Source organism: Lissotriton vulgaris, chromosome 7 (genome assembly GCF_964263255.1).
Source record: "Lissotriton vulgaris chromosome 7, aLisVul1.2, whole genome shotgun sequence".
In the NCBI taxonomy this organism is placed as follows: domain Eukaryota; kingdom Metazoa; phylum Chordata; class Amphibia; order Caudata; family Salamandridae; genus Lissotriton; species Lissotriton vulgaris.
In genome coordinates, this window is record NC_141695.1 from 1,605,484,541 (window position 1) to 1,605,508,445 (window position 23,905).

At 40.5% G+C, this 23,905-nt stretch overlaps 1 protein-coding gene across 2 annotated transcripts in view; it reads right to left on the reverse strand.

Moving 5' to 3' along the window:
• Positions 1–697: 697 nt before the first annotated feature.
• TGM5 (transglutaminase 5) overlaps positions 698–23,905 on the reverse strand; it is a 387,349-nt gene continuing 364,141 nt past the window's right edge. For both annotated transcript variants that reach the window (XM_086932527.1, XM_086932526.1), the window contains 4 exons: positions 17,651–18,049; positions 8,937–9,097; positions 5,875–6,008; positions 698–1,035 (listed from right to left, as the gene is read on the reverse strand). In XM_086932527.1, coding sequence (XP_086788653.1) covers positions 876–1,035; positions 5,875–6,008; positions 8,937–9,097; positions 17,651–18,049 — 854 coding nt within the window. In that variant the 3' untranslated portion in view covers positions 698–875. The remainder of the gene's footprint in view (positions 1,036–5,874; positions 6,009–8,936; positions 9,098–17,650; positions 18,050–23,905) is intronic.

Sequence of the window (23,905 nt, forward strand, 5' to 3'; positions counted from 1 at the left end):
ACCGCTGTGTTATCAAGCCATACCTAAAAAGGATACTGGAGTAGTTGCATGTACTAAATGGGGAGTAAAGAAAAGAAAAATGAAATAGAACATCTGCCATTACTTGCGAAGGAACTTCTCTTTGATGATTTGGAGTCAAGTTACCACTAAAAATTAACTGAATGAGCAGATTTCTGGTCAAGAAGAGATTCTGAATTGTGGTAATAGCAGAGCAACCACAGTATTGGTATGATAGCAGATCACTGGGTTTTCACATTCTAGGAGATAAGACATTAAGATGTTGGTGACAACTATAATATTAGGATATTGGGTGATCAATGATCTTTGCATATGAATGATGTATTCCTGTCTCTGTGAGTCAGCTGCAGTGATTAACTATTGTGTAAGGACAAACCATCTATTGTTGATTCCTATTTACAGTATTGGAACATGAATAAGATTAATTATATCTATTTAATGACCAGGTCTTTATGTCACATAACACTTATTTAAACAGCAACAGCTAATCTAGAAGGACTTTGTAACAAGCACAACAGATTACATTTTTTCTTTTGTGTATGAATAATGGCCACTGGCTTTTCACAAACAATTTATAATTGAAATGGGCTAATTAGATCTAGTCAGACACTAAAACTACCTCTGTTAAAATGACAAGTAATGAAAACAGAAACGTGATGAACTGACCGCCAGCGTGCTAGTTTTTCTAAATACAAACAATATTTTATTGTTTCATGGCATATCAGGTACAACAGACAACTGAATATTGTGATGAGTATGGTTCTTGATTTGAAATAGTTTCCACCTCAAGACAACAAACGCAAAAACGTAAAAAAATATAAACGTGTGTTAATAAAATATATCTTCTAGACGTGCGCTTATTGTGTAGCTATTGGAGGCACGTCGATGCTTTTGCAGCCTTTCATAGCTCTAAATTTGTTGCTGGTGATGTTGACCTGAAGCTGTTTTACACCACTCTTATAAGGGATAATTTCAAAGTTGACACTTGATCGCTGTCTTGGGCCCATGGCTCCAATGCTGAAATACAAAAAAAGATGGAGAGAGTTAAAAAAAAAATGTACTGACATTCAATGTTGAAAGTAGATTGCCAAGATGTAGTAACCATGTTACCTAGAGTACGTGGGGCATATTTTGTGGCATATTTACTAGGAACTTGCACCACTGCATAATTTGTTTTGACGCAGTGGCGGCAATGTCATTGTCCATATTTACAAGGTGACGCATCTAGGCTGGTGCGTCACTTATTGTTGGCCTGCGTCGTTTTTTTATCCCATCGAAAACAGCTGCGTTATGTTAATTTTAATATATCCAAGGTAGGCTTTCCCACCTAAAACCCCCTGTATAACTGACACAGTGGTGTTTATGACTTTTTGACGCATGGTAACGAGGCGGGCCACTGAGCTTGAGATGCGTTAAAATTCCTACGCGTCTAAAACTCAGGCACAGGAATGACGCATTTGCTGTTTCAAAGGAATATGACCAGCTTAAGTGACTTGAAACTGTAATCTGCAATCAAGTCACTTCCCGACAACTGGCAAGTGACACATGATGTAGGTAACACAGTAGATCACTCATTACACACCACTAATGAATTATGGCACACATATGTAGGTATAGTGGGACACATAAGTGCACTATACTCACTTGTATGCGCGACATCCAGGACCAATGTAATAGAGTGTAAGGTGAGATTGTCACCTTTTCACACTCTATTACATAGGTCCCCATACAGTAGCCTACTTGTGTCAGTCAAACTGACGCATCGCCTCTGTTTTTTGACGCACTGCTGTTGTTGAGTCAATTTTATGACCAACTACAGCAATGTGCCACTTTTGGGCCGGATGCCTTGCGACATCCATGGATACCTCTGAATTTCTGATGGATCCTTGGGTCCTTGCGCCATGTGGGTTAAGCTCAGGTTAATTTAGTGACTTTTGTGGTTCACCCTGACAGGGATTCTGTTTTTTGCTTGAGGAGGATTAACACACAACCTCAGTCAAAAATACAATTTCTCACATTGGGACTGCCTGTAATCTTCACTATCTTTGCCTCAAAGCCAGTGGTTCTGCATTTATTGTCTTAATCTCCAGATTCACCGCTGCATGCTAGCCGCCAACCGGCCTGTTGCTGTGGTGTTCCAACCCATGGGCAGGAAGTAAAGATAAGAAGTGATTGTTGGGAAAGCATGTTTTTATAAAGTGCTTCATTGCATACTTCAGTGCACTATAAATAACAAATGTTAATTCTAGCCACCTTATTCACTCAATTTATTAACTGTAGAAAGGAATTGTACTTGTGACGTTCAGATTCTGCAGTAGGCAGTGATACTAACCCCCAGAACCTTCTTACTAAATGGGCAGGAGCAGTGAATGGAGGCAGTGAGGTGCTTCAATCACATATAAGATCTTTCTCTTTCATGCACCCTGTCAAGAGATCCTTCCCACTGTAGTTAAGGTAAATATGAGTTGTTATTTAGGCAGCATCAGACGAAGAGGAACACCCTTTAGAAGCAGAAGAAAATATACCCTAAATGAATAGTGAATCTGAATTTTTATTGTGATGGGGTCGAGAGAGGACTTTGAAAGGGAGTGGCTGATGCTGCTTTCTCTACTCAGATTGATGGTTGGACATCGTTTGCAGCTGGCTTTAAGTATTACCTTGCATGTATGGACGTCTAGACGTTCCTGATTCAGCATCGTTTGTAGGTGTAAAAGAACTTCTGGTACCTACAAGTTCAGATCTACAGGAGTGATCAAAGTCTCGCTCAACATGACCGTGAATTGGATAAGTGGCTGAGCAAGAGGTGGCGTAACATACGGTCTGAATCACTTTCAGAAGGAGACTAAGGTCATTCTGACTGTAGGAAGAGGGACTTCTGGCAATGTGCCTAATTTGTGCTTTGGCCACCTGGACAATTTTCAAGAATTTGTGTGAGCTAGTTTTTGTATGGGGGAAGCAGGACACATGAAACGTTCCTATATATTGCATGTCTACACTTCCAGTGCAGTTACATTTGGATTTATTGGTGGAGAGGAATAAAAGGAAGAGTAAGACAAACAGAAAGAGAGAGCGAGAGGAAAGAAAGAGAGAAAGAAAGAAAGAAAGGAAGACAGAAAGAAAGAAAGAGAGAGAGAGAATGAAAGAATGGGAAAGAAAGAAGGAGAAAGAGAGGAGTGAAAAGAAAAAGAAAGAAAGACAATGAAAGAAAGGGAAAGAAAAAGAGAAAGAGAGAAGGAGTGAAAGGAAAAAATGAAGAAAGAAATAAAGGAAGAAAATAAATGAACAGGAATCTCAAATTTGATGCTGTACATATTACGGACAACGTGTCATCATTAGAGATGCAGCTGAAGCAAGTCCCTCGTCTACCATTTAGAGCATTCTAGGCAAATATTCCACTTCCCTCAATAAAACATAAATGTACAAGGAGGGATATTGTGTTCTTTTGTCTTGTGCTCTCACTCCTAGAAATACTCATTTTCTTCTTACACCAAGAGCACTTCAGGTCGTGTTATTTCTGGCAATATCGGTTCGGTGATAGCACTTTCAATGATGTCACAGGGCTCGATTGCCAGTCCACATTACATTTGGGGAATTCAGAGGTTAACTCCTCTGAAAGGCAGCTGTTCAGCTCTGGTCTATTGGCTACTGTTGAAACAAAAATAAAATATGTGTCCCTGGTCCTCGATCTCATTAAACAACACACTTATTCTAAGTCTTTCCTTCGGAACTGCAGTAGATAAGAGGTCACAGGAGTACAATGGGTTGGGAGTCTGAATCTACCAATGCAATCCTAAATCGTGCAGCCAGTTAGGTGCTCCTCTGTTGGTCATTTGTTGCACCAAGGAGACTACCAAGAGCCACTCTACAAATCCCAGGTAATCCTGAAAGATAATACCTCACCAATATTTCCAGGGGAGGTATTTTACAGGTGCAGTATCACGCTAATCATGTCCGTGTTTCTAGGAGGAAAAAACACTATTTCTTTTTAATTACCCTCACACACCCTAGTGGTGTCATGCTTCATCATTGGGTCACCCCGACCCCTAAAAGTCGGGGTGGGCTCAACCACAGTGTTGGGTAGCTCTTAGAATAGACGAAGGAAGGGGGGCTTAAAGATTAAAAAAAACAGTCAGACCCCTGGTTACCCTTTATTCTTGGGTCTGGCTGGGTCAATAAAATTAAAAAAAACGGGTCTTTATTGGATATTTATGGGAAGTCCCTATCATATCCGTGTAGCGAGGGAAGAGTAACTTCTCCTCGTGTGTGTAAAAGATAAAAATGTCTTTGCGTTGCCAGGCTCCGTCCAAATTATGGGGGCTTCGTGATTCTCACAGGACCGAAATATGCGTTTATGTGGTCTCAATTTGAGATCTCACCGGCTACTACACCTACTGCGGTTTCGGTCCCCGGCTCTACACACACAAGGAGAAGCTACTCTTCCCTCACTACAAGGATAGGATAGGGACTTCCCATCCTTTATTTCCCCACACATAGAAGGGGGTTCTTTTCCAGCCCTGAAGAAAGTCCTGGACCTTTACAGCCTTTGTGGACTGCAACATGTCGGCACCAGGGTCTTAGGACCATAAAAATCCAATAAAGACCCGTTTTTTAGAATTTTATTGACCCAGCCAGACCCAAGAATAAGGGGAAAACAGGGGTCTGACTGTTTAAAAAAAAATTTAAGCCCCCCCTCCTTCATCTGTTCTAAGAGCTACCCAACACTGTGGTTGAGCCCACCCCGACTTTTAGGGGTCGGGGTGACCCGATGATGAAGCATGACACCACTAGGGTGTGTGAGGGTAATTAAAAAGAAATAGTGTTTTTTCCTCCTAGAAACACGGACATGATTAGCATGGCCTTCCTGCCTTGAGTGGTTACTTGTATAATCCTTACTACCACTCATGGTGTAGTCTTTCTCAACATTGCAGATTACACACCACCAGACATTCTGCCCTGGTGTAATTCTATTGGAGAATTTTTTTGTGAAATAAAATTTATAGGGAGGACATACTCTGGTTCTTCTCCTCTTCAACCCCTTGGCTACTGGAATTTGTACCGGCAGCCTTTTGTGTTAACACAGGTGCAGTATCACCACACTAGTCTTAATATCCGAGGTATTAATTTCTTCTGCTTTTCACCAATCCAAAACACAAAAACTCAAAATGGTGAGGTTTTACCATTTTACCTGACAAAAATTATGTAGAGAAAAACCTGAGGGGTGCAATAATGTCTAACAGATAAAAGGTGATGGAAGGAATGCTCGCAATACATCTAACCAATGGCAATCGCTCAGGGTAGCATTCCAACTGATCTTTCTTTTGCCTACCATGCCACCGCAGTTTGAACCTAGCCATATGCAAATCAGTCTTGACCCGGTCCTTCCTGATTCGAAACACTAGCAACCCAGCCTTGGTTTCGTCCTGATTGGGGCTCTTCATTCCGTGTAGCTTGGTTCCAGTGGCACTGTGAGTATGGGACCCACATCTGGGCATAACCTTGCCACTTCGGGTCGGCACAAGAAACACACAAAAGGTGATGGGAGGAATGCATGCAATACTTCTAACCACTGCCAATCACTTGGGGTAGTACCCCACCCATTCCTCTTTTGCCCACCGTGCTGCCTCAGTTCGGACCCAGCCGTATGCGTATCATTCTTGACCCTGCTCTAATAGGAACAATCCAGCTCGAACTGTCAGGTCAGGTCCTCCCTGAATCGGAACACACTCCTGTTTTAACCGGATTCATTATTCCTACGAGGATTGTAGTGAAGGTCAATTGTCTCACACCTATTTGTGCTGCAGTCACAGCTCATCTTTACAGATGGCAGTACAAAGGCTCCGTGCATAATGTACTCACCTCATCTGGAGCTGTTTTTGGAGCAGGCCGCTGCCCTCCACCACCAAGAGGCAATCCTCAATCGCCTCGTTAAAAGGATTGGCAAAGCTGAGCTGTATTGTTACCGGCTGATGAAGCATAACTCTTCCAAGAACCTAGGATAAGAAAGAGTAAACTTCACTAATAATTCGAAAAACTCTCAGAACATGGTAAGGAGTATATTCAACTCAATAATTCAATTGAATTATGTTTGTGTCTTACATTATGCTTAAAGCATTTTGCGTAACCTATTAGAACATTTTGGAACATTGCTATAACAAATGAATACTGTATGAAAAAAATCGGCCTCTGTTATATTAACCCCTTCGCTGCGGCGGCTATTCCGCCGCAGCGCTAAGGGGGTGGGGCGGCAGCGCGGCGGCTCCATACTAGTGACGGAACCGCTCCGTCACGGCTCGCGGGTGAGCTGTGCTTGTGACGGAACGGTTCCGTCACGAACCCGCCCGCCCATTAAAGCGTCAGCGCAGGCGCGAAATCAGCGCCGCGCAGGCGCGGCGAGGGGGCCGTGACGGAACCGTTCCGTCACAAGCACAGCTCAACCATGGCTTGTGACGGAGCGGTTCCGTCACAAGCATGCAACGGGTTAAATATGGCACATGGGTTTAGTACAAGACAGGAGGCTCTATAATGCAGTCTCTTTTCCTGCTATTTAATTTAATAAGCACATTTAAAGCAAACTACATTTTCTACAATCCTGCTCCCCGAGGCGGGAAGTAACAATAAAAGAGAACCACAGTCCACTCTATAAATAGAGGCAGTCCATAACCAACTTCTTCTTTTGCTTGCTGCTAAAGTTACATGTTTGCACTGATATGCTGTGAAGTAGAGCACTTTGGGTGTTTTATTTACTGTAATTATATTTTTTTGTTTTGTAAATGCTGGGTAATATGTGTTTAGTAAAAGTGTGAGGTGCATGCATTATTGTTTATTTGTTTCCAAAGGTAAAGTGCCGTTCCAAGGTCGGCTTCGGCTGAGCCCAGCCTTTCAATAACGTTTGTAATTTGGGTGAGTCTGCACTGAAGTCTGGTCAATTGTAGTTTGAATTCTCATACAAGGTTATTTTGCTTAATTTGAAAGTTCAGCAGGCGAACAGCTCGTAAATAGTATTAGTCTTGCATGTATTTTACTGGCAGCTCTTGTTCGTGTGAATGTTTTTTTTGTAGGCCTGGCTGTGAAATTCTGCTCCGCTTGCGGAGTTTCCAGAGTTTTTCCCACTCTGCGCTCTGCGTAGCGCATGGAGTTCCAAAAAACTCCACTCCACATAGCAGAACTGAGTTTTTTCCTCACTTGTGCTAGCCTATGTTGAGTTAGTGAGCGCGAAAGAGGAAAATCTTACTTCAAAACACCCCCGGGCGAGATTTCTCAATGCGGACGGTCGTGGATGGCCACTACCGCTTGCATTGAGAACCTTTTTGTTCGCGCTGAGGAAGCTTCCACTCGAGTAGGACATCTACGTGAGTGTCAGAAAGGAGCAGTGCCCTTTTGTGATGCGCATGGTGCAGTTCGCACTGATTTTCCAGTGCGAGACAAACACTCTGCGCTAAAAATCTGAGAGTACGGCGCAATCCAATGCACTGTACCGCTTGCAGAACTCTGCATAGCGCGGCTGAGTTTTTTCGTCACTTCGCTGAGTTTTGCTTGGCGGAACTCTGTGAACTTTGTCCAGGCCTAGTTGTTTGTTTTTATAGCCCGCTGTCTTACAAGTAAGTTAATGATGATTTCTGGAGTGTCAGTTGGAGTCACTTGTGGCCTAATGTATAAAGTCTTGGATGCTCACTCTGAAGATTGTGGGTTCAAATTCAGAGAATGCAAATTACTTTTTGATCATGGGTCCAAATGTGAAAGAATGCATTTAGAAAGTTTGTGAAAACACATTCGTTTTTGGTACATTGACACGTTTGAAATACAGAGCAAGAAAAGGGAAATTTTGTTTATGTAGATTTTGTAATCATTCAAAAGTAGTGGTACACGTTTAAACACCTGTGGGTGTGTTTTTTTGAAAAAGGCTCTGGTATGCCCTTACATGTTCATAAAAGAATGGCAATATGAGTAATATTAATAATAATGAGAACCGCATTGTTAATATTAGGTAAACATAGGAAGCCTCATGCCACTCAGTGCAGCAGCCAAAAATGATGTGCTGCGTTGTGTGAGAAGGAGAGAGCAGGAGAGCATCATATTTATAAAAGTATGGCACTATATTTACAAAAGTATTGCACTCTCCACCCCTCTCCCTAGCACCAGCACCAGCACTAAAATTTGCTGCAGTGCGCCATGCACACACTTTTGCACCATAGTGCAAGGGTGTCTGTGCGAGTTCCAGCAGAAAATAGTATGCTTAGACTAACCTTAAAATGTTTCCCATTCGGATGTGTGCTGTACAGTGCAGCCCATATGTAAAGTGGGAAAAGTTAGGAGAAATTCATGCATTTCTCCTTTTTATGCCTGGTGTTATTTTTTGTCACACAAACCTGTCTACTATTATTAGTCAATAGGTTTTTGCATCAAACACCATAGGTGGTTGCATGAGGACGCCAGTGTACCACCCATGAAATGCCCGCTTGACGCTTTCAGTCAACTTTGCAGCGCTGGAAAGTTAATAAAAAGAACATTTTTGCGCTGGTTTGAATCACTTTTTTGATGAAAACACAGTGCAAAATATTTGTAAATCTAAGCCACTGAGTCGGGTTTGCATTACAAAAGTAACACAAACCCAGGACAAAAAGTTCGTAAATTTATTCCCAGGTTTCTGATACCCCTTGTTTATAAGGCCCCAGTTAAGCAGTATCCTCAAACAATTTTGCTACCATGTCTGCACCGAATGGTTTAATGGTAACTACAGACATGGTGATAAAAATGCATGTTCTGTGAAACAGCAGGACAGCAATATGGGGGTCTCCGGTTAGTGATTCAATGCGTTTTTTAAACCTGCATCTGTATCCAGTAGTCTATTTGGGAGTTTGAAAAACACGTGTTCACTTGGCCGTTTTGTAAACCCCAACAAGAAAGAAAATGCTTCATACACTGATTATCACATCCGGGAAGGCGAGGGTAATATCTTTCTGCACAAGCAACTTCTCCCAGTTGGTGTTCTGTTCTCCCATAGCTACGAAGTGAATTAAGTTGCTTTCGTCCAGGAAGTTTCCATATACTGAATAGGGAATCTTAAACAGCACACCCTTTTCTGGAAAAGAAACATATGTATTTAGTGCAAGCATTTACGTTGTCGATTAGTTCCTTTTTTTTTTTTTCATTTCCATGTGATGCATTTCTAATTCTACTATGTGTTGTTATCACACAGCCATCTTTATTCATGAAAAAAGAACCCCGCCCCTCAACATCTGTAACAGCAGTGATGTAAAGTCAGGGGTAGGAGTTCGATTTCTCTCCAATTGTAGTATTTATATAGCGTTTACTACTCCTGTGCCTTAAGTCCTACATATATGAAATTAAGCATATGGAAAGCCAATAGTTCTGGCTTTTTATTTGGGGAAGCGCTTGGTAATAGTTTGGTGTTGTTGCGTGTTCCCCCTATAGCTGTGTACATAGAAAATCACATAATTAAGCAACAACCTTGGCTCACAACAATATGGAAGCTGGGTGTAGGGTACTTTTTATAGACATACTGCATAAGCAGCGTTAAGCTAATTAATAAACCGCACTGTCAGGGCTATTCACAGAGGTAACTTAGACTTGTGTGTAAGTTAAATGTGTAAGTTTACTCTTACACTTTTGAGTGACTTTGGACCATTTTTGCATGTAAAGTTACTCAAAAGAGTAGGCTAACATGTATCCACCACCTGAAACGGGGTAGAGATAAAATATACAAGCGCAAGTTACTACTGCCAAAAAGGACCAGTAGTAAGTCCAGTACCACACAGGGGCAACCACTGCAACACCCTCTCATTGAAAATACTGTAGGAAGGAACTTAAAATAGAACTCCAAAGTAATTTTTTTAATTACATTACTTTATTTAGACTTTTAAAATGTATATAAAAAATAATTTATTGTTAATAAAATAATTTAAAAATAACTAAAAATAAATATTTTTATGATAATAGTTTAATAACATTTTGTAATTTAAAAATAAATGTAACCTTAGATTTCTAAAATTAAATAAAGTATTTAAATTCATTCTATACATAACATTTTGCAACATTTGATACATAATAAATAAATATAAACATTTTACTTGAGGTGTGATTTTTCTATTTTAATAAATCTTTAGAATGTTTTAATTTAATATATGTATATTAAGTATTTAGTTCAAAATCAAGATGATGGCTGGATCACTTTCTTTATTATGCTCTATTTTGAAATACATATATAAAACTAATTTACACTATTATTTAACATATAGATATTGTTACTAATTTGTTTAAAGCTTAATACACTGTTTTTACTTTTTCCAATCCTTTAGCATAGAGAGATCTCTGCTCCAATGGCTTAACTTTTTAAATATATTAAATGTTATTGCTGTTCTAGAATAAGAATCACAAAGGAAATACAATTATAGCACATCACAATACGTATGTCTGTACTTCCACCATAGCTAGTACCAATCTCTGATGGCTTAACTTATTTTTTATGTAAAAATATTTTTCTGAAGTCTAATATAAAAGCAAAATTCCAACCTAATGTAAAAAATATTTTTCTATTATGTATTAAAAATGTGTACATTAATTTTTTAATTCATAAGCGTCATTAAAATTGTTTAAAATAAAATAACAAATATGCTTTATGTGTTTTCTAACATCAAATTACATGTATTTAAATTTTTAATGAGTTTAAATAATTTAATATAATTTAATGTTACATTATTGCCTACTGGGTTTTGATTTTATGTCTATACCTCTATTATTTTCTATTGGAGATTTGCAGTACCAGTGGTTGGTGATGGGTGGTGCTTCCTCCAGCTCAGAGCTGGAGCATATTTACTACTCTTTTGGTTACTTTTTGACAGCAGTAACTTTAGAAGAGCAGTTTATTTTAACAATGGGATTACTCTTTTGGCTGGTGGGTGCATGTCTCTCCCTAAACATCTCCCTAACCCCCCTAAATCGTGCCTTACTCATCCCTAAACATCTCCCATTTAGTAGTAAGCATGCCCCTTTTTCCAACCACTCCCACTGCTGCCTCCCAAATCTACCACTAAAAGGTAAACGTGCATGTGTTGTTTAAGATCTCTCCATAGGAAAGCTAGCAGAAGTGGAGATTTACACAGCTTTGTGAATTTTATAGTATATAGGTAGTAGGGAGGTAGCAGTAGTATAGAATTACATCATGTACAACAAAATGCAGTTTGTGAATCGAGTCCTGTATCTTTATGACAGGAGGATACATCCAAATTGCACACACTTTCTAAACAAAAAGGCCAAAATCAGAAATTAAAATCTTGTTGTTTCAGCAAGGTAAGTATATCAAAGAACATACGCGGGTCTCAGTACATACTACATGCTAGCATTTAAAGTCTAACAAAAAGACTACTTGATATTCCAACAAAAAAGGAATACAAATGACACAGTATAATTATCCAGAAAATGTACTGGCCTTGATGGACAACATATCCGATTAATAGCAAACCATTACAAAACACATGAAAAACAGTAGCTGAAGGGTGATGTCCAAAGACCACTTTATATTTGTACAGCTTGTTATTGCACATTTGAAACGATAATATAAGTTATTCCAGACATCTATAGCTGTCTTATCATAGACATAAAATAACTTCTTTTTTTCTAATGAAAGATTTTGCATAAATTACTGAGGCTGTGGTTGCATGATATACAATAGGTAGCCGTAAAGGTTTTTTTGAAGTGCAAAATGTTTGCTAGTATTAATTTCTCCTCATCATTGCTCACAGAGAATGTGCTTGTACAGCATTAGAGCAAGTCACGATTAGGTGAGCCACCTCCACCAGAGAAGGTGGTGACAAAGAAAGGTGTGGGCCACAGTAGGGCCTCCCTGAATGCTGCTTGCTGTCTTGTACTGAATGGGCTTTAGGGATCCATGTTATGGTAATGCAGCTTCACCCAGTCATTCTTGATGACTGTGGAATACCTACAGGAATCCTTCGCGGTTTAAGTAAGCTCTTCAGGATTGATGGGACAATACAGGCATGAACAGCAAGAACTTGATAGTTGGTAAGATACCTGGTGCAACAATGTACCTGCTGCAGAGGAGCATTATACCTAACATGATTAAGAGTTTCCTATACGAGGTGGATACTCTCTTTTCTCTTGCCAAATCAGGGGTCTAAAAGTTCTATGCTCCGCTTGTATCTTCTTATCTTTTCAATGTATTCAATTGCTCTCTTCCTATCAGCATTTTTCTAGTAGACATGAAAAGGACTCTTATGGGGGTTCTTTTGTAGAAGCCCTCGCGGGACCCATCTGATCGTCTTAATTTCATTCCCACCTAGTTTTTCTCAAGTATCTTCACACCCTTGAAACTGTTGTTACTGAGCAGTGTGGACAATAAATTGATTATTCTGTGCTTTGATGAACTACAAATGGGGTTTCACCATTACCAGTTCACAGCTTCATATGTAGCCCTCATGATGTGTCATGGAGACTACTAAGGAAAGAGGGGTGAAAAGAGGGCTAAATGATCAGAACCCCACATTTAAAAGTAATATAGGGTTTTCTGTAGTTGGACAATGAGTGTTTAAATTGAGTTGAGTGCTGTATAATCTTGGTTGGATGTGCAAACGGGGGCACACACAATGTTTTCTGTTGTGATTGTTTGTAGGTTGAGAATGTTTATTTATTTATTCTATAATGTGGATGGCTACCATGACAGGCATCCCTGGATTACACAAAAAAGTGAGGGGTGGAAGGTTTGACTAAGCTACTGGTATAATTACTCGGGACGCATTCCAGTGCAATGAGTGAGGTGTGTGGTGCTGCAAGACAACAAAACAGAGAGCAGCTAAGGAGCTAGTAGCAGATATGAGAACTAGTACCAAAGATTGTTTAAGGAAAGGTGATGAGCCAGTTGTGTAATTCACAATTGATTCATAAACATGCCAGAGAATGTGCTGATGTAAGAAGCAATGCAGGAGGTTCATGTTTTAAATGTAAGCTGGAACTCAGGGGTAATCGGAACAGCAGGTTTTCCTGTGGGCAAAGCGGATGAGGTGCTTGTGAAGAATAAACCTGATGTTTAGAAAGCTAATCTTTTGTAGGGAGGTAATTTTAATGGTTTAGTATTAATTTTAATTATAACTTATTTTATATTATATATATGTATAGGTATATACATATAAAAATATAAAATGCAAAAAGCTAAAAAAAAAAAAGCTTTACATGTAATACTTATTTGTACATTCTTGTGAAGTAATGTCTCTGGTGATGTACTGACACCTGTAATTACTGTAGCAAAACTTCCCGATGTAGTGCCTGCAATGTAATTACCCCTGATGTGCTGCCTAGGATTTTTTGGCGGTAGCCCTTCAAAAGAGCTGTTTACGTCTTGTGCCTAGCGTTGCAGTGCGCAGCATTGCTCACGCAGCGCGAGACCTCTTGTAAGGGGGTTTTGAAAACTGACCACACGGTCGTACGTATTTTGCTCTCGCCGCTGCCATTGGGTTTCATGATTTTTTTTTAAAAAGGCACGCAATTGGGCAAAGGCGGGCGCATATCCCGCCTTTGCTCCGCCCATTCCCACCGGTGTCTAGCACACGCATCAGCGCGGCACAGACGCCAGGCTCCCTCACCCCCGGTTGCTCCTCTGTGATGCGCGCGCACCACTGGTTTCGATTCCCACGTCAGCACCTCTGTGGTACACACACACACCACAGGTTTCGATTGCTATGCAGCAATTTCACAGAATCGAGGTACTCGTTGCTTCGGGAGCTCGTGCACAGGGTGTGGCGTAACCTGGTATTTCCGCTACTTTGTGTACTTTTGTGATAGCACGCGCTGATGAGACAGGCTTAGTTCACCCTGGTGTCTGTTGAATTCCTATGGGGCTGAGTTGTCTCTGGGTGCGTCTTTCCTTGAGAGCGTTTCCGTTTTTACAGTGAATATCTCCAAACACCTAAGGCTACATAAATCCCTAAGGTATTGCATTGCACAGACACCAGGGACTGCAGAAACACCAGGCCAGCCACAGATAGGGAAGCCCTCTGGGGCTAATTACAGACTTCAGAAGGCAGGCAGAAATGACCCAGGACTAATTACAGATAGCCAAGTACAGAAATATGTTCATCCAGCGCTCTCGGGAGGTCTGTTTGCCCATGTTCTGTCGCAGTCTTGAGGCTTCCTTCAGTCCTGGCTCTTCTGTTCTTTTGCTATGTTGTGTTGTATTCTCTGATGCAGGAGTGCCCAACATAGGGTCTGATTAATTCCAGATTTTCAGGATATCCACTGGCTATGTAAACGTGTATTTACCCCTACACCATACCATGTAGGAGAATCCACTGACACACGTGATGCAAAACTGAATATTATCTGTATATGCCAGCATGAATGAATATCACAGGGCCTTCTAGTCCCACATTGGCTACTGGATGGTATTTCTGCACTGGTTTGAAAGATGCACTCTTTTTACAAATGCCACCTGGAAATATTGTGAACAACAGATTAGTCTTTGTGAAATCAGGTGTATTTATTTTTGTGCAGTTTCATTCAGTGTTCCATTGAGCAGAGGTTGTTGAAGTCATCCATGGGTCTAAGACTCAGGTTGACTGTGAACCCTTTAACCAGCAAGTTATCCGCAGTTAAGGTCTCTGCCTCATTTGAATATTTTCAGATTGCCGGACTATGATTAAATCTTAAACCTGACATTGTTTATGTTCAAGCAAAGTCCAGTTAAAGAAATTAAATTAAATATGTAACATAGCTTCTACTTAACACCTTCACATATAGTGTTTAAGTGCACACAGCATATTATAGATATATTCTTCCTATTTACTCTGAATTCTTTTTTTTTCTATGTATCGCCTATATTGCGTATAGGTTATTTAAATACTTCAAGAAACATGGGAGGTGAGTGGGGCGGCTGTAGGCTTTAGGTGCTAAGGATCCTGGTCTGGACTCACACACGTTCTCTGATATAAAAGAAAAGTTGTCTCTCATTGTATATGTAGGACATAGACGGTCTGAAGAGATTTTACTCCTTTCTGAAATTTCAGGTAGTCTTTTTCAAGTCTGAGAATGGACTGAATTCTAGGGTTTGTGGAGCCCTGTGTATAGAAGGATATGTGTGTGAACTGCTTCTGTCTAGTCAGATAGATGTCTATCAGATTAAGAGAGGCCAGGTTTAGGCTTTTGACAGGCTAATGATTTTAGAAGACCTTTGAGCTATCGCCCTTCCATGTAGAGATTTCTGAAAGACACAATATTTACACATCTGTGCTTTACTAATGTTATGTTTTATTGTTTTGTGTAATAAGTTATGCATCAGCCTTGCCCCAGTGCCTCTACTGAGATGGTCTGTACTTTACGAAACCATTCATAAATAAACATTTCTAGGTAGATCATGCATGATGGGTCTCCAGTGTTAATGCCTTTAGGCCACATCTCCTCACCCTTGATACCTGGTGGTGCTTCGGTATATATGTGGTGCAGGCACATACTAGTTTATTACGTTGTGTGCTTTTGACATTGGCTCCACACGGGGTAGGGTGGGGGCACTGGGTCCCGTCGGTGGTGGAAAAATAACAGTAAATAAACAAGCATTTGCAACACAATAGGTCTCGCATTACTGAATGTTTGAGCTATTGGTGTTGCATTAATTATTATTAGCAATGCCAATAGTTAAAACTTTAATAATGCGAGACCTATTGCAATGCAAATGCTTGTTTTAACGTCTATTTGCCTCCTGGTGTCCCCTGTTTAATCCTATTTAATAGAAGGGCTGTCTTCCCTTACTGTGTGCTTTTTCTGAACAGATTCCAATATAATACGCTTTGAATGAATAAAAGGGCATTTGAACACCACAGTGTTACTCCAGAGATTGTCCTGGCGCTCTGCACTACTGTAATCTCTGCACCGGGCCTTTACAAGTCAAATGCTGCCAATAGCGTTGCTAATCAGAGTGGTGACCAAATCACTTCACCCCTTGATGTAAGGTCGATGGTACTCCTTCGTGAGATCTGAAATTAATGGACCGCCGACCTGGTATTAACAGCGCTTCACGATTCCATAGGTGTGGTACAATGCGCAAATCACCATGTGGGGTAGATGACCTATAGCTAATTATAGGCCAGTGTTCAACTGGGGAGTTTGAAAGAAGTGATCCCTGGGGCACAGTAAATACAAATGAGCAACCAACAGTGACAGACCTTGAAAATAAAGGGTAACTGAAATAAATTCAGTGTCCGGCTGAGGTATGACAGAGGGTAATTCGTTCACCAGGCAGCAAGACACATCTAAGAACAAGTTACAACATCGGCCCACCCTACTTGGTACTGGCTTTCTTGCACACCTGGATATGGCCAAGTGCCAACACCTGCAGCACACGGACCCCTAGCACTATGCACATTCCACATCATTCCCATCTACATGCTCCAACATCACCTGGGAGCCAAAGAAAAACATCCCCTCATCACTGAAACATAAGGAGCACAAGACGAGTTATATAGCTCTCTCCAGCACAACAAAAAGCAGTAGGAACATTTTACTGTATGTGCTCAAACCCAGGCAAGCAGGTTACATCTGAAGAGCATTGCAATCTGCATGGATTCTTGGTGGTCTGCGACAAAATCTAAAGAACACGTTGAGTCTGAATAAATGATTAAATTATTGTGACAAACAGCCGACAGTGTCAACTTCAATAAGTTCTTAAACAAGCATTTGCAATGCAATAGGTCTCGCATTTACAAGAGTTTGAGCTACTGGCCTTGTAAATGACAATGCCTTTTATTTATGTGTTGTTTTAAAACAGATAAATAAAAGGCATTGTCATTTACACTGCCAATAGCTTAAACTCTCGCAAATGTGAGACCTACTGCATTGCAAATGCGATCGTGCTATACATTTTTTTAAAGCATTAGGAGAGAGTGTGTCCTGCCTGCAAAGCTATTTGAGAAAATAGTGCTTGGATGCTGTAATTAAAGCATACTAGTAACAACACACATAACACGGGGTGTCGCCATGGGAGGTTACAAAATGAGACAAGGCGGTACTAAGGAGACACTACTTAGCCTATTGCCCAATGAACAGCCACAGTATACGATGGCCAATGACACAAGGCAATAAAAATATGGGCGGAGCTTCATGTCCCTGCCTGAATACAGCATACCTTGCAGAGTTGGGCTGTGTGAAGGGTAAAAACAAACAGTTCTAAAATACACACTCCAAAAACATAGTCAACTGAAAAATGCACTTGTAAGTGAATCAAGTCAACAAGGCTAAATAATTAATGTATTAGTTCATTTATTTAGCAAGTAACACTCTATAGCGAAGTGCTTTAGTTTCCTGTCAGAAATCAAATTCAAGTGTTTGCCAGTTACATATTGTCACCGCCAGCATATAGAATTTTGACTATTTCATTTACCTCAAAAGGGGAATATTTAATCTATTTGTTAGCATCCTGGATCTGACTGCTGATGTCTAATGGTGTATTTTTGCTTTCATTTTACATGTATATAACCAGAAAAAATATAGCATGCTCTGTTCCAGTGTCCAATAAATTGCATGACACAAGTGGAAACGGATGGTAACTGGTCAGCTGAAATTTTTACCAGGTTTGGAAAGTGCAGCCAATAATATTAATACTACTTTTACTTACCTTCTTTCGGTCCCAATGCTACATACAGGGAATCTGTCCAGAACTGTTTCAGTGGTTTCCCAGCATGCCCCACGGACTGCGCGCTTACATTCAGTTTCAGGTTCTTGGCATGACCTGCCAAGTTTGCTGTAACCAGAAGTAGTTGGATTGTTTTCCCCACATAGGGAAATTCTGCCAACTTAAACTTCATAATCAACATGGCCTCTTTGAGGGACCTGTTGAGGCGTTCATCCTCCTGATCACCGTTTTCTAGAGAGTCCATCTGAGATACAGGTGACCCGTTGCTTTGAGAAGAATGGAGGGCTGCAGGCTTCGAGAGAGCGCGAGAAGGCGACCTCATTTCAAGGGGCTTTAACATCTTCCTGGCCTTCATGAACACGTTCCTTTCTTGCTGGGAACCTGAAACAAACAGAATAGAACTTCACTTGTGTTTGTGGTTCACACATACAACAAATATGGTCAAACAATTAAAAAGGTCTGCATATAGCCACAAAAGAGCATGTATGGATAGTGGCGTGGCGCCAGACATTCTGCAGATTTGTGTGGGCGCTCATGGAACACTTGTCCTTGTAAAGCAACACAAAGCACCACAAACAGTAGCAATCGATCAATTTTCATGTGCAAAATCTATTTCGCCCTGATGGTTGACCCTTCGCAACTCACCGAAACCCCTTGCCGCCCTCCCTCTGCTGATAAATGCAAGGCGGTATGTTTGGGGAGGGTCAGTTAAAAACTTAAGATTTTGGTGCAAAGCGTATTTGGCAAATAACTGTGGCTTTGTCCAATCCTAATACCAAAGAAAAGCAGTTGCAAGCAAAGGGTTACGTGAAATATCTCTATCTCATGATATACCCACATGCAACATGTGTGCTTTATAGTAAAGCACAAATCGTATATGTCTGGTCTCTGTATTGGTGTCTACACCTAGCAATTTGTACCAGTGACGCCGTGAACCCCCGATTTAACAGCTTAAGAGAAGGTAGCCACTGCAACCCATGACCTTTTTTGTAATCTGGGATTCTGCTAAAGGTCTCTGCTTGTCTGTCCACTCTTCTGTCTGCACTCTGCAGAGAACGGCTGCAAAGTAAGCCATGTTCAATGAAGGAGACAGAAATGAGGAAAACATCCAAAGAGGGCAGACAGCAGCAAATGGAGCTGTGGGGAAGAGAAAGGAAAGAAAGAAAAGAATGTGAGGAAAGACAATGGAAAAGAAGGGCAGTGGAATAAAGGGTCAAAGGTGAAAGGATAGAAAATATGAAAAAGGAAAAGTGGAAGGGATGTAGGGTGAAAAGAACAAAGGAAGGGTGCAAGGCTCGATGGTAGGAAGGCTGAAAGAATGGATATATTTAAGAGTGGAAGGATCAGTTGAAAGGGTGGAAACAAGAGTGTATTGATAGGTGGATGCAAGGACTAACAGAAAGGTGAAAGGATGAATACATAGAACAGTGAAAGAATAGATTATCAATGTGTGAACAAAATGATCAATGGCTGTATGATTGCATGAATGGGTGAATGGAAAGGTCAAAGGATGGATGCAAAGGTCAAAGGATAGTAAAGGTGAAAGGATGTATGTATGGAACAGTGGAAACATGGATAATCGACTTGTGAACTAAATGATCAATGGATGTATGATTGCATGAATGGATGGATGGATGGAAAGGCAGTGCAGTCTCCACTGCTCCACAACAGGAGGCTCTGCTGACACAGATCAGCCAGTCAGACAACCTGCCAGGGGATTGCACTGCACTACCTCAGGGTACAAACCCATGTGCCCACTACTATATCATTGTCTTTGGACACCCCTAACTGCTGATGGGCCACTTAAATAAAGGTTGGGCCTAGATTGTACCCCTTACCGTGTCAAAATCATTGAAAGCGAGTGGGATGTGTTTTGTAACTCCAAGTGAGATAGCTGTACCTCCTCCAGAAAACAGTACACTTATTAGAAGGAGTGAATTAAATACATGATAAGGTGTATCAAATACGTCAACATCAAAGTTCTTTTGATTTCAGTATTGCGAGACCCACAACAACAATAATAGTAGTACTGAGTGCGCACTCCAGAAAGAGTGTGAAACTGAGTTCTATAGTGAAAAAACTCATAAGGCCAATATGTCTAAACGCCAGTCATATAATCCTATAAAGGCAAACCATAAACACAATCCCGAACTACAGTAGGTCTATGTTACAAAATCTAGAGCAAATCTGTTTGATTGAAACCTTCCTCCACTCTTTTCAAAGATCAGGTACACATTCGTTCCGTAATACCGGTCTGGGAGTGGAAAACATATCAACAGCATATTGAAAGCGGGTAGAATAATACCCATGTCCCCAACCAAGCCAAGGTAAATATATATATATCTCTCTCTACTCTCTCTCTGCCGGGAAGAGGTTGCGAGAGTGTGAAAGTCTTTGAGATATATATATATATATATATAGGATTTTTTCTAGCAGACTATGTTAAGGACCTCACGTCATTCCAAGGATTTTCTCCCCAAAAATTGAGACTATCCATTCGGACAAGCACTATTGACTGGAATGCCTAGACGTTGAGAGTGTTTATACCAGCATTAGGCATAATGAGGGACTGAAGGCATGCAAACACTTTTTAAAATCTAGAAGCATGCACCTAGTGGCACATACTAAAATGTTGTTACAAATGATTGAGATTTGCCTTGTTGAAAACATCTTCATATTTAATGGAGTCTTATATAAAAAAACACAGGGTACTTCGATGGGCACCTGCTTTGCTCCCTGCTACGCCAATCTTTTGATAGGCTGGTGGTAGAAGCAGGTGCTCTGGAGTGAAACCCTCGAGTATTGGACAAGCAAGGTCAATATCTGGCTCAGATTTATTGACAACGTCTTTTTTGTCTGGGAGGGCACAGAAAGGGATCTTCTTGACATTGTTGAAAAACTTAATGACAATTCAACAAATTTAAAAGTCTCTATGCAATACAGTCAAGAGAGTGTAGACTTCCTCGATATCAGAGTCAAAGCTAAGGAAAACAAACTTTAACCTGATTTGTTTAGAAAAAAACAGCTGGCAATTCAGTGTTACACGCTACTAGCTGCCACCCACCTAACTTCAGGTGGAGCATCCCCTTTGGGGAATTTCTCTGTGCTAAGAGAAACTGTAGCTCAGAAGGAGCATATGAGAAAAACAAGAAAGAAATGCTCAAAAGATTTCAAGCAGGAGGGTATCCAGCGAACATGTTGAAAGTAGGGGAGAGGAAAGCTGAGGCAACAGAGAGGGAGGAAGCTCTATACAAAGCACCCAAGATCCATCAAACTACACCAGATTCAACCATAAGACTAATCACAAACTATAACTCACAATCACATCAGTTTAGCCAGATAGTCAGGACAAGATTGGACATACTCCTGCAAGATAAAACACTCAAAGACAAATTAGGCCCACATCCAGCTATAACATTTAGGAAGGGCCAATCGATCAAAGACCGAGTAGTGAGGAGCCACATGGAACACCAGCAACTTACCTGGCTAGCTAAAAGTGGAAGGGTTCCATAAGTGTGGCAAATGTAAAGCGTGTAGCCACAGTGAGAACGTAAAATAAGTGATACTCCAAAGAACCAATAGAAAATGGTGTATACTTAAGACCATAGCATGTAACACAGAGTTTGTAGTCTATGTCATCACTTGTCCCTGTGACAAGTGGTACATAGGCTCAACCACCTTCCCTGTTAAGAAAAGAATACTCGAACACTGGCGAGCCATTACGAACAAAGACTTCACATACAGTACTGTGGGACGCTTTGACCAATACCATGCAGGTGACTGGATGAAAGCTAAGTATTTTGGACTAGACACAATTCCTAAGAATCCCGGGGGCTGTAATAGGACTTTAGACCTATGTAGAACAGAGTCCAAGTCTATCTTACAAGCAGGTAGTGTCGCTCCTCTTGGGATGAATATTGATGAAGAAATGCATGTGCATCTCTAGTTCCCATGTATTGAAACCTCCTGATATCTGCTTTAGGAAATTTGGTTCCGATTTGTTAGTAAAATTTTAAATCTCATTTCTTTAGGACTTACGTACTTTTGTAATGGATGAATTAATGTAAATGAGGATCAAGTATATATCTGTGTGATTCACTTGCTTTTAGAACTGATTTATAATTGTTAGTAAATATAGTGTGAAGATCTATACTAACCTCATATATCTCTGTTTGCCTTTTCGTAGATTGGACCAGATGGAGTGAGTGTGTCACCAACTACCGATAAAGATGAGTGAACAGAGTTTAGGTGTTTGTACTCGCAACCACCCTCTCCTTTGATAGACGTACTTTTGGGCATTCAAGTGTGAGAGTCTTTAGAATCAGTCTTTTTCTGTGTATGTATAGATTACAAAGCATCCTTAGTAATTGAATATTGTTTTACTTTCTAACTATTAGTATCATTTAGCCAGGGTACTATACCCTTGACGCCCTTTTGAATTTCACAAAATTGGGTACTAGAACCCATAAACAGTAACATGTAGCTCATTTCCATATGTAAATTGTGAATAATGCTTGCATTCTGCTTAATTCACACAGTTGGGTAATACACCGCAAACATGTTGTGTACACTATAATCAATCAGAGCTCGCAAAAATGTAACTATGCAACAGTAAGTCCCTTTTGTATTTTTACACACAGTATTGAATATTCAGAAGTAATGTATGTCAATACTTACGATTGCTCTGAATGTCGATGGCAATCTTGAGTCTTTTCTTTATGTTTCTTCTAATGCACTTAAACCCTGAAGTTGGAACTGTGGTCATGTGACCAAGAGCTGGTTAGCTCGAAAAGCGTCTTCTTTTTTACCCCAAAATAAAGTCTTTTTTCCGAAGACTGGATTGGTGTGGCTCGTACTTCTTTGAATTAAGGTGTCCAAGTATGTATAAACGAATTGCTGAATGGTCAGGAAACTCACTGTTCCTCTTACTTCCACTTTCAACAACCGTAAATAGTGTGTCATGCCTGGCCTCCAACAATGTAACAATAATTACTATCTACAAGACAACCGCATATGGATACAGTGTCTCAGTAGGGGCCGCATATGGATACAGTGTCTCAGTAGGAGCCTTGATTGCCTGTGCTGGATACAACGAAGCACATGAAGACGACCCAGCAAGGATAATCACTGATGTATTGGAACACTAGACCGTGTCCCCTCTTATACGGGTGCCATGTTTAAACTACTCTCATATTGGTAACCTATCCTGAGAGAGAAAGACCATGGACTGCTTGAACTGCTAGTCCAAACAGCATTATGGGCCATATGTAGGAAACCTAATTGCGCTCGCAAATGCTGAAATTTGCAGAATTTCAGCATTTGCGATCGCAATTAGGACAGTTTGCTATGTAGCACACAAAAACCTACATGCAAAATAAGGAATTGCAAAATTTGCGATTCCTTATTTTGCTATTGCATTTAAGGAATCGCAAATTACGATGTGCGAATTTTGGCTTAAGGAATCGCAAAATACCACTAACTTCAGGTTGGTGGTATTTTGCGATTTCTTTGAAAAATTCACTTTTTGGCATTTTTCAAAGTGCCATGTGGGTCACATACATGCCCTTAGGGCATGTATGTGGGCCACATGTGCACACATGTTAATTTCAGGGGTGCAAAAGGGTGTCCTATTGACACCCTTACAACCCTGAAATTGCATTCTCAATTTGCGATTCTCTAATTGAGAATCGCAAATTGATAATGTCTTCCCATTCATTCCTCTGGGCCTTCTAGCCCATAGGAATGAATGAGAAGGTATTCCTTATTTGCGAATCTCAATTTGCGATTCGCAAATAAGGAATAAATGGGATTCGCAAAAAAAATTGCTAATCCTACCTACATTTTGTTTTGTGATTCTCCAATTACGATTCCTTAAAAAACGCAATTTGAGAATCGCAAAAACGAAAATTACCTATATATGCCCCTATATGTTGTAAAGAGCATGCTAAAAGGAAACCATTTAAGATACTAAAGGTCACCCAAGTGTACAGGACACCTGTGTTTCAAGAGTCAAAGTACCCTCACCCTCATGGTCTGTACTGTGTCAGACATCATATCCACTAAAGAGTATCAACATATCCAATGCTGCTGATCTCACAACTATACAATACACATCAATCGCAAAAGTCACTCCTACAGTATATAAAAAAACAACACTGTGTTCACCACATATCTTCCAACTGATACAGGTCGTATACGGTCCTCTGCACAAGTATACATCTTCAAGGTGTCAGAGGG